General features: G+C 43.8%; 1 protein-coding gene and 1 long non-coding RNA gene across 2 annotated transcripts in view; one reads left to right on the top strand and one right to left on the bottom strand.

Annotated features, from left to right (window-relative positions):
- Nucleotides 1–8,973, top strand: part of LOC146035967 (cytochrome P450 2F2-like) — a 51,545-nt gene extending 42,572 nt beyond the window's left edge. Inside the window, exons 5-10 of the mRNA XM_083159695.1 lie at nt 31–191; nt 841–1,017; nt 5,142–5,283; nt 5,389–5,573; nt 5,650–5,791; nt 8,712–8,973. Coding sequence (XP_083015821.1) covers nt 31–191; nt 841–1,017; nt 5,142–5,283; nt 5,389–5,573; nt 5,650–5,791; nt 8,712–8,905 — 1,001 coding nt within the window. The 3' untranslated portion in view covers nt 8,906–8,973. The remainder of the gene's footprint in view (nt 1–30; nt 192–840; nt 1,018–5,141; nt 5,284–5,388; nt 5,574–5,649; nt 5,792–8,711) is intronic.
- Nucleotides 5,118–10,932, bottom strand: LOC146035969 (uncharacterized). The gene is made up of 3 exons (XR_014460751.1): nt 10,879–10,932; nt 8,886–9,003; nt 5,118–5,579 (listed from the first exon to the last, which is right to left on the bottom strand). It is a non-coding gene; the product is annotated as an uncharacterized LOC146035969 (long non-coding RNA).
- Nucleotides 10,933–12,099: the final 1,167 nt, after the last annotated feature.

Genomic DNA, 12,099 nt, shown 5'->3' with positions numbered 1-12,099 from the left:
GTTTTTGCTTTTTTATGGTTTATGTTCTAGGTTCCCCTATAGATCCCAAACATCAGATACACAGCTCTGTGGCCAACGTCATTTGCTCCGTACTGTTTGGGAAACGGTTTGATTATCAAGATAAAGAATTTCAACATCTTATTGATCTCACCGAGGACAGCTTTAGGATCTTGAGTAATCCTTGGGGGCTGGTACGTATTCTAATGTCACAAAGAAAATGTAAATGACTTAACATGACAAAAAAGGTCAAATTCATTACCCAATATATTACCTACGGCACATCCTCAGAAGAGCGGTTTAAGCTCCATGGAAACAACTTTGTGGTGGTGGTGGGGTTGATAGAGTAGGAATAATGGGGTCTTTGTGGGATATTTAAAGATGAATGCTATTGTGCGAATTCACAAGGTGATTGATTATCGAATGACTGCGCAAGTATATGGATCGTAGCACAAAGTAGTGAAAAGAATCATCAATGACTGTTTTCGCGAACACCTCGCAACATGACTGTCAGGAAGCCGGCGTTTGGGGGTGCTGACCAGCCATTTTCTGGGTGTGTATGGAGAATCGTAGGCGTGCCCAAGCGGTTTCAAGGAGGGTGTGTGTGATGTCAGCTCCGGCCAATGGGCCAGATGCACTAAGATTCAAAAGTGATAAAATGGAGAGTGATAAACATCCAACCAATCAGCTCCTATCTGACATTTTTCAAACACAGCCTGTGACATGGCAGGTAGGAGCTAATTGGCTCTCCATTTTATCACTTTTGAAGCTTAGTGCATCTGGCCCAATATGTTATATGACTTGGTTTACCTAAACTGTATTAGTTATTTCTTGTTTCCTCAGATGTACAACATTTACCCAGGGTTCATGAAGTACATGCCAGGACCTCATAAACAGTTGATGAAGAATTATGAAGGAATGATTGACTTTATAAGACGAAGAGTGGAGAAGAATAGCAAGGATTTGGACAGTGAAAATCCCAGGGATTTTATAGACTGTTTCTTGATCAAAATGGAGAAGGTACCATCCTGTTAATAGATGTCACATAAATGCCACTAATAATATTAAATTATTTAATTAAAAATAAATAAAATAAGTACATAAACTCTGCAACCACAATGGCATTACCACTCCAAAACTAACAATTGCAGCACATGAATAATACTGGCTGTCTCCCAGCATGATGACACCATCAGTAAAACTCACTAGCACCCCAACAGATCATGGCACCCTAGGCAGTTACCCTAAAGCAGCCTAATGGTGTAGCTGGCCCTAAATGCACTATGGTAATCCACTGTAATGGTGGATGCCGTGGAGTAAGTTCATACCAGGTGCCCGGAGGCGACATTGATGGTAGAGTCCCCAACCACACATACATGCAGCAAAGTCATGTCGGTATTTTGACCTTGTCGGGATTTTAAATGTCGGGATTTTGTCCTTGTCGGGATTTTAAATGTCGGGATTTTGACCTTGTCGGGATTTTGTCCTTTTCTGGATTTTGTCCTTGTCTGTATTTTGACCCATTCGGGATTTGACTGCATCCCCTGGACTCTGGTAAACATTTATACAGTACTGTTGCCCACACTGACTAATTTGAGTGCAATCAGACCACAGACCTTTTCAGGCACAATGGTGATTTGTCCACTCAACTCAATACCTTGTACAGACCCAGATTTCCTTTTCCTCCCATCCTGCAAGGCATTGAGAACCCCCCCCCCCCCACACACCTCTCCCCATCCCCAACACATTTTAGATGCACAAATGACAAATGGGAACATGTTTGTTACATTGTGCTGACACCAGTGCCCACACCTACCGCCACTGCAGGCGCCACTGCTTTTATGTCACTTCATCATAGCAAAACCGAGAAATTGTTTCTTAGATCAGCTTTCTGGCATGGAAAGTCCATGCTCACTTGCCCCAATTATATATAACTATGGTTTAAGAATTTGTATAAAAAGCTTACAAATGTTTAAGTAACGCCATTGTGATTAGGTTTTGTATGTATCTTTATCATGCGGCAGTGTGTTCATTGCACATGCATAAACAATCTAACATAATAGAAGGTAATATCAAACAAGATGATGAATTTATATATAGAGCTAATACTGTTCCCAAAACTCAGGGGTTGATACCATATCAATGGTGAATAAGATGTAAGCAGTCACCACTGATGTTCATCAAAGGGATGAAATATCCAAGGCTTTTCCTCAATAAATTTGTCCTCCAATCATCAGACTCCGATTGGTTAATATGGAAAAAAAAAAATGCAGCTAGTGCATAACTTTTAAAACAGATGACTTTTAATAAAGATGTGCACTTACAAATTATCAGATGAAATAAGCATGTACTGTATAAAGTAGCCCAGGGCAACAGCAGGCAACAAAGATGTCCAAATGTGATAGCAGTCCAGCTCAGGAACTGGTGGTGCCGTCCAGAAAGCAGTAGGCCCGAGATCCCAATGTTTGCAATAAATTAGATAAAAAGGGCAAAACACCCCAAATGCGTTTCGGATCAACGGATCCTTCTCTTACATTTTCTTCCTGTTACCCCGAACCGCATGCTACACCTCTACTATACACAGCCTGCCAGCAGCAACCTACACTGTGTGCCCCATGTCCGTGTCGCTCAATAGAGTACATCTAGCATAAATGTATGTGTCCTATATCTGTACTGTTACTGGCTACCTATCTGGTTGGTGCAATCACCATGTGGCGCCGCTGAATGGCTGCCTGGGTGCTGCACAGCTCAGTAATTACATGTTCCCCATGCATCTAGTGCATAGCTGTATGTGTGATGTATATCTGTACTGCCATTGTTGCTTGTTCTGACAACCCTTTGTATTACAGTACAGTATGTGCATTATTTTTAATGTCTGTAAAGCGCCTTGAGTCCTGTTGGAGAAAGTGCGCTATATAAAATAAAACTTACTTATGCCCCTTTTCCACTGCAGCCTTAAAACGGTATATTGCCGATTTTTGAGGGCAAAATACCGTTTAAGGCTGCAGTGGGAAAGCGCCAGAGTTGAAATACCGTTTAAAGTTAAACGGTATTTCAACCCGTTTCCAAAGCAGAGTTTTACACGGTAATCTACCGTTTAAGAGGCAATGGGAATGCATCCTAAACGGTAGAGATGATGGCTGATTTTTTCAGCCATCATCTCCGTGTGTGTACGCTGCCGGGCTGAAAGATTAACCACTTTCAGCCCGGCGGTACGCCCCGCTGCCACCCCCTGCCCCCCCCTCCTGTTATACTCACTTGTCCACGCTGCCCTGCTGTGTCCGGCTGGCTGCTGCTGCGGCTGGATGCCGTTAGCGACGCTGGTCCGGCCACATGCCCCGCCTCCCTCCGTCCTGCTCCACACGGAGCAGCACTGGCCACCAATGTTTTATTTTGTAAGCCAGTAATATATAGATTGCTGGCACATGCCAGCAATCTATATATTTCTGGAACCACTGGGCACCAATGACAAACCTAAGCCAGTAATATATAGATTGCTGGCACATGCCAGCAATCTATATATTTCTGGAACCACTGGGCACCAATGACAATCATAAGCCAGTAATATATAGATTGCTGGCACATGCCAGCAATCTATATATTTCTGGAACCACTGGGCACCAATGACAAACCTAAGCCAGTAATATATAGATTGCTGGCACATGCCAGCAATCTATATATTTCTGGAACCACTGGGCACCAATGACAATCATAAGCCAGTAATATATAGATTGCTGGCACATGCCAGCAATCTATATATTTCTGGAACCACTGGGCACCAATGACAAACCTAAGCCAGTTATATATAGATTGCTGGCACATGCCAGCAATCTATATATTTCTGGAACCACTGGGCACCAATGACAATCATAAGCCAGTAATATCTAGATTGCTGGCACATGCCAGCAATCTATATATTGCAGGCACCACTGGGCACCAATGATTTAGTTATTAGGCAGTAATATATACATAGCTGGCACTGGCCAGCAATGCATATATTACTGTCCACCATGGGTTAAATTGAGCCGACACATAGCACAAATGTCGACGGCTGCGGGATTTGTACGCACCACTGGCCCCTCCCCCACCTTTTATTATGTGAAAACAACTGTGGGTGTGCACCTTTTTATCCCTGAAAAGCCCATTAAAGTCACAGGCACTCATTTGTGTTGTAAAAACGTTTTGAAGAGCTAAAACGTTTTACCTGCAATGGGAATGGTACTTAAATGGCATTTAAAACTGTAATCTGCTGCAGTGGGAATGCTAAATACCATTTAAGATTACCTGTAACTTAAAACGGGTCTGCAGTGGGAAAGCAGCATGACTTACTTCTTCAGTGTCTTGTCTGGCTCCACTTTAAATAGCGGTCTTAATCATGTAAAAAGCTTCCACCCTCTGGCAGAAGCAAGATGGCCGTGCGTTCCACCCATGGCTTATAGTGCATTCCATATAATATGACATACTTCCGCCGAGTGGCCGGTGCAACCCCCACCCCAGACAGATATTTCATATTTCATCCCTTTGATGAACATCAGTGGTGACTGTTTACATCTTATCCACCATTCATATGGTATCAACCACTGAGTTCTGGGAACACTATTAGCGCTATATATCCATTTATCTTCTTGTTCTATATTATTATCTTTAAGGTGTTTTTTGAGTGGCACCTTTTAAATTGCATATTAAGCTGATTTTAGCCTGTGGTGCGCACTTTATCACTAAGTCACTTTTTCTGTCCATAATAGAAGATAAGAAAAAATACTTATGCGCACAAACCCCATTTTCTAGGGACTGCACTGACTGCAGACCCTAGAAGCCAAGTAGCACTGGCGTACTCAAAGCAGAAGTGGCTTACCATTGGAAGCTCTGTTGGCTAATGGCACTATAGACTGGCAGTCTCAGGGGGAAAACACTTCTCCCCTGGGACTGACAGTCCAGCCTGTAACTAGCAATGAGCACTCACAATTGGCAGAATGCCAGCTGTAATGGTTTTTACTATGTGTTCAACTCTGTTGGGGCTTTGAAGATTCATTATATCTTATTAGTTGTTAATCCCATAGCCCTCCAAAGAACACCTGTTTGAGTCAATGTATGCATCTATACCTTCCAATTTCCCTAAATGCTCATTACTTTTCATACCTCAGGAACAGAAAAACAAAGCTACCTACTATAATTACAACACTTTGTTGATGAGCATTATGGTCTTAATTTTCGGTGGAACTGAAACCTTGGGAAATACATTGTGTTACACACTTTTAATACTTATGAAACACCCCAATGTAACAGGTATGTGCTTTATACAGGACAAGTACTTAAATTGCCATCATTATACTACTGTAGATAGATGTTTCATACAAGAATGAGGGATGAGGTCATATTCTATCTCCACAGAGAAGCTCCACCAAGAGATAGACAATGTCCTCTGTGGTCACCCTGCAAATTACGAGGACAGACATAAGATGCCTTATACTGAAGCTTTTATACATGAGGTGCAGAGATATGCTGATGTCGCTCCACTGAGTCTTCATCATAAGCTGATAAAGGACACGAAGATACGAAATTATACATTCCGTAAGGTAAGCCTAGTAGAAAGAAAATGAAACAATACAAATGTTAATATGTTTTTTACCCTTATTTTCTTCACGCCGACAGGGAACAGTCTTCCTCCCACTGCTGACAGGTACACACTATGACAAGACTCAGTTTAACAACCCAATGGAATTTAACCCAAACAACTTTCTGGATGAAAATGGGAAGTTTAAGAAGAACAATGCACTGATGGCATTTTCAGCAGGTAAGCAGTGGTTCCCAAACTTTTTTTAATCACGGCACCCTAGAGCATCAAAATATTTTCAAGGCACCCCTAGGCCAAATGCTTCTTATCGAGAAATTCAGAAAAAAAAAAATATTAAAATAAGTGCATTGTGTTTATATGTCACAGTTATCTGGGACAGGATTTGCTTCTGTTTGTCCACATATATTATGATTGGCAGCCACCAGCACTGGTTTTGCCTGGTACATTGACCATAAATAATATGAAATGATCTTGGTCCACCAACCCAAGGCACCCCTGCAAGTGTTTGGGAACCACTGAGGTAAGCAGTGGCGCATGCAGGGAGGGGTGTGTGTTTATGATTACCCAGAAACACCCCCCCCCTCAAAATGGTCTTTGCTCCTACTTACCACTGTCCTGAGGAACTCAATATTGGCACCGCCCCCTTTTCAGAATTGTGCCATGATTCACAGGCCATTGGTAAGGGGAACCGAATAGAACTGTACTTCGCCCTATAATATGCTTCACTACTGGTAATTACTAAATCAAATAGTGGTGGCCATTTTCTTGTAGCCCATATAAATGTTGGTGCTATTCACACTATTCATTAGTGTGCCTCTGGTGAGTATCACCGTGTCTCTGCAGATGCCCTGTATCGTGAGGAAGGGGCGGTATGATTGTTACTGAATAGAGAGACACCTCGTGTGCAAGCTCTGATTCCAGGAGTGGGAATGGTTTCAAACAAAAAATAAAAATAAAGAAAAAAATGTAGATATGAATAAAGTTAAATACTGGAGATAATACAGTAATCCTAATTTTGAGTCCAATAAACCATTTCATTTGGTTGGTTGATACTTTGGAGTCTGTGTACTAAGCCTTCTAGAGAGATAAAGTGGATAAAGATAAAGCACCAGCCAACCAGCCCACAACTGTCATTTTTAACCAAATCCTTTAATGTGGCAGTTAGGAGCTGATTGATAGGTATTTTATCTCTGTTCACATTCTCTCTCTCTCTCTCTCTCTCTCTGAGGCTTAGGTCCTTATTCTAGTTTACGCTTTCTGACAAAATCCTACTTAGATGGACAAAACCATGTGCACTGCAGGTGGGGCAGATGTTACTTGTGCAGAGAGAATTAGGTTTGGGTGGGGTTTTACTTCAAAGTGAGATCTATATTGCAGTGTAAAAATAAAGCAGTCAGTATTTTCCCTGCACAGAAAAAAAATAATTCACCCAAATCTAATTCTCTCTGCACATGTTACATCTGCCCCCCTGCAGTGCACATGGGCCCTTATTCTGATCGGTGCGGTAATATCCGCGTGCATTCGTGCGCCGATGTTTTGTGTCTGCGCATGTGCGAGCGGGGCGTACGGCCAAATCCCGCATGAAATGTGAACACTCCGAACAGGGGGTGGAGAGGGGCGTGAAGGGCTATTTGGGCTCATTACCATATGCATACGCCCCGCGTTTCATGGGCGTTCCCATGAAAACGCTGGGCGTACGTATGGTAATGCGGCCGTGACGCACGTGTAGGGGGCGGACATATGACATCGCCGGATGTCAGCTGCCCGCCCAGATCCCTGCTTTTGCACGGAAAAATGTCCGTGTGGTCTGAGGTTGCGGGAGCTGGTGGACCACTCGGTCTTGCATTCAATGGTCTGCGACCATCGAATGATGGGGGAGGTTCCCTGAGATGGAGGAGGCGTATTCCGTGAAAAATACACGTGCGGTCCGTTCGGCCAGCTTCTTACCGCGTACGGACGGAGTTGGCAATCCGTATGGAAGGCGGGGTTTCGCACGCACGGTCCTGGCCGCATATTCAGATCCGGCCGCACCGATCAGAATAAGGGCCTTGGTTTTGTCCATCTAAGAAGGATTTTGTCAGAAAGAGTGAACTAGAATAAGGCCCTTAGTGCATAGACCCCAATGTACCAACCAACCAGCTACTGTCATTTTTCAAACACATCATGTAACATGACAGTTAGGAGCAGATTGGCTGGTGCTTTATATCCATCTTCTTTATCTCTCTCCAAGGCTTAGTACATAGACCCCAAAGTATCAACCAACTAGATTAAATGGTTTGATGATCTAAATAAAGGGATTGCTATATCCCTGATAATTTCCAGTACTTCATTTTATTTATTTCTGCAACTTTTTTTGCTGGAAGTCCCCCTGCAGGCCACGCATGGAAGTCCCGATTAACTATGTCTATAAGTTGCGAGCTACAGTATGCTTTTGGTATATCAATCTAATATACAGTATAATAATGTATTTAGAGGTGTTTTAATAGAAAATATGGCCAATAAATACAATTCACTTTCTCTAATAAACACAAAACAATGGTTACTAATGTGGGACCTAGTGAAGTGTTGTACTGATGGGAGCGGGGTTTTTGCAATGTTAAGGCGCCTATACACTAGTAAGATTTATCTTCAGATCTGGCTGGTTGGAATAAAAACATGGGGGTTTATTCTAGTTCATTCTTTCTGACAAAATCCTTCTTAGATGGACAAAACCATGTGCACTGCAGGGGGGCAGATGTAACATGTGCAGAGAGAATTAGATTTGGGTGAGTTATTCTGTTTCTGTGCAGGGAAAATACTGACTGCTTTATTTTACACTGCAATATAGATCTCACTTTGAAGAAAAACCCCACCCAAATCTAATTCTCTCTGCACAAGTTACATCTGCCCCACCTGCAGTGCACATGGTTTTGTCCATCTAAGAAGGATTTTGTCAGAAAGAATGGACTAGAATAACCCCCATGGTTATGGATGAGTGACAGTTTGTCAGTTTCCCAGCATTTCCAAACAAATGGTCAACTGTCATTTGCTCTCATCCATGACCATGTTTTTGTTCCAACCAGCCAGATCTGAAGATAAATCTGCGTGTGTATGGCCACCTTAAGCCAAAATACTCTATTTGTTTCCTTTATCTTTTCAGGCAAGAGAATTTGTCCCGGAATGAGCCTGGCCGCTATGGAAATTTTCCTGTACATCACCACAGTGCTGCAAAACTTTACCATCAAGTCACCGGTCCCCCCTGAAGAGCTGTCACTTGCTCCGGTGGGAGTGGGGCTAGCTCACATCCCTCCAAACTATAAAGTGTGCCTCATACCTCGTTCATGTTCTCAATAATGAAGGGATTACAGAATCACAAGAGGGAAGATGGTGTCTTGCGTGTTCCAAGAGTTTCTATTTCTGTTTCTTTAAGAGGATCCTCATACCTCGGTTCTCTGAATCGTGATGTTAATTTTCCAATAATGAAAGGAAAGCAAAATATAGATGTTGTCAGTGGGGTTTTAATAAACAAAAAAAAAGCACATCAAATGGTTATGGGAAGAGGTACGCTCACTTTTATCTTGCATGGAAAAATGTGTAGAAGATCCTATCAAGGTTTCTTTTATCACTCTATGTACCGGACACCTCCAGTGATTATAATATGCAGCATGTGCTTACACAGAGCATCGGCGTAACTATAGCACCGCAGCCCCCGCCACCGCGGGGGGGGGGGCGCTGTGCATGTGGGGGCGCCGGGGGCTGCGGTGCTATAGTTACACCCCCCCAATCCCCGCAGACTTACCTATAGCGCTGGTCCCGGCGGCTCCGTTCTTCTGCTGAGGACCACCACAAAATGGCCGCCCCCATATAGCACGCAGTTCTCTGAAACTGTCTGCTGTATGGGGGCGGCCATTTTGTGGTGGTCCTCAGCAGAAGAACGGAGCCGCCGGGACCAGCGCGATAGGTAAGACTGCAGGGGATTGGGGGGGGGGGTTTGCATGGGCGGCGGGGGATTGGGGGTGCTTGGCGGGGCGGCGGCGGGGGGGGGGCGCCCAAAACTTAGTTACGCCACTGACACAGAGCTTACATGTGGTTCTGCTTGCATACATGTGTAAAGGGATCTTTTTTTCTGTCAAAAACAGGGAAATTAAAAAAGCATTCACCACTCCAAGTTCATGGTACCATACATAGAATTGATGCTCACAATTTCACTTACACATGGGTGGGTGGGGTCAAACACATTATGGTATCTTTTTGAATTCTCCAAACAGCAATGTGGGAAAATCACATGAAGACTTCCATGGTGCAATAAAATCAATTTATTTTAAAATAAAAACAGTAAAAAAAGGAATATTCCCCGTTCCATATATTAAGGAGATGGAATCCTTACAGCACTCAATGTAGATGGTAAAACCCGGGTGTTTCTTGTATGCTGAATAAAAGGGAAGTCCTCCACCTTTCTCTAATGCCAGGGATATCCTTATCTCATCTCCTCTAACATGTTTTGATGTCTCTTGAAAAGCAAGGCAAGCAGAACCACATGTAAGCTCTGTGTAAGCACATGCTGCATATTATAATCACTGGAGGTGTCCGGGTACATAGATGGATAAAAGAAACCTTGATAGGTTCTTCTACACATTCATAGGCGTGCGCAGCCCATTTTCTTAGGGGGTGCACCATTGGAGGGGCGTGTCCATCACCGCCTACTGGCCATGTTCATCATTGCCTATTATTAAACATAATGCCACACACTGTAATGCTCATTAGACATAATGCCACACACAATAATGCCCATCACACATTCCCCCTATGCACACACAGGTATATACATACAGAGCCCCCACACACATAGTATACATATACACAGCCCCCTACAGTATGCTCACACATACACCCCCTCTATGCGTGCACATGCATGCATGCACACACACACACACACACACACACACACACACACACACACACACACACACACACACACACACACACACACACACACACACACACATTATACATAAAGGCACAGCATACACACACACACACACACACAGATGTATTGTAGTATACACAGAGCCCCCTCCCACACAGCATACATACAGTATACACAGCCCCTCTATGCAGACACACATGCAGTATACATACAAAATGCTGATACATACACACACACCTTTTTGACATAATAAAAAGCAGGCAGCATGATTAAAGACAAATATAAAAATAACTTTTTATACCCCCCCCCCCCCCCCCATAAAACAAAGCCATAGACTGCCCAGATAATATACAAATCCCCCTGTTACAGCACCTCCCGAGTCCCGATAAGTTGAGCACACCTGCAGCAAATTTCATTCAGCAGGCAGGAAGTACTACTACTCACTCCTCCGTCCCTAGTCCTCACCCAGGCAGCGAAGCTGTGCACGTCAGCTCCCCCTAGAGGCAGCCAGGGGCGTCACGGTCACTAGATACAGATAGTTCTGTAGTATCCTGCTGCAGCAGCCTCGGCCACGTCTGTCACACACTGCAGCCGGCCCGAGCTTGCTCCCCGATGTCGGCTCTGGCTGCAATTGTGAGGGGGGTGCCCATCATTAGGAGGTGCCTGTGCACCCCTGGCACCCCCTGTGCGCACGCCTATGTACACATTTGTCCATGTAAGATAAATGTGAGCGTCCCTCTTCCCATAACCATTTGATGTGCTTTTCATTGGTTTATTATTGGTTTATATTATATTTATTAAAAACCCCACTGACCACATCTATCTTTTGCTTTCCTTTCATAATTGGATGATTCTGAGGACCGCAGTATGAGGATCCTCTGATAGAAACGGAAATAGAAAATCTTGGAACACTCAGCGCGAGATACCATCTTCCATATTTCCATATTGTCTTCACCCCAGTGCTTGTAGTCTGGGACCTAGAAGAACGGTGATCTGCGGCAGAGGTGGCGCCAGCTCGATAACAAATTTATTTTTGATTTCAAATATCTGGATTACAGAATAATTTTGCTTGCACCTCTTGTGCTCAGTTATAATTTCTTTGGGGGGTTTATAATCTACCTAGTTTAGCGGTGGGCTTCACTGATCTGGTTCACATAAAAAGCATCAGTGATGGGGTTATCCAATATTCATTTTATTTTGGCACCTAGGCTTGGCCAAAGGATGAATTCTGATATTTCAAACAATGCACAAGATGTGGGCCGAATTCAGAGCTGTGACTGCGCAGGCCGGGCGATCATCAATAGACTGCGCATGCGTACGGCCCATATACTATACTATCCTGTGATAAAAGCCTTCTTTTTTTTTTGATTGCTGGCAGCTCGAATGGTGATTGACAGAAAGTTGGCATTTGGGGGTGGTAACCTGCGTGTCAGGGAAAATGCAGGTGTGCCCAGAGGGAGAGTGTGTGACATCAGCTCCGCCCCCTATCAGCCTGTTTCTATTGCAGCCGCTGAGTCCTGGGCTATGTACAGACTGCACATGGATTTGCAGCTAATCGCAGGCTTGCGCGGGGTCGGGTCAGCGTATACCTGATCGCTGGACTTTAAAAATGAGCAGGCTT

Source organism: Crinia signifera, chromosome 9 (assembly GCF_055691185.1).
Source record: "Crinia signifera chromosome 9, ASM5569118v1, whole genome shotgun sequence".
Classification (NCBI taxonomy): Eukaryota; Metazoa; Chordata; class Amphibia; order Anura; family Myobatrachidae; genus Crinia; species Crinia signifera.
Note: the sequence above shows the minus strand (reverse complement) of the source record. Positions and strands in the feature narration are given on the sequence as shown.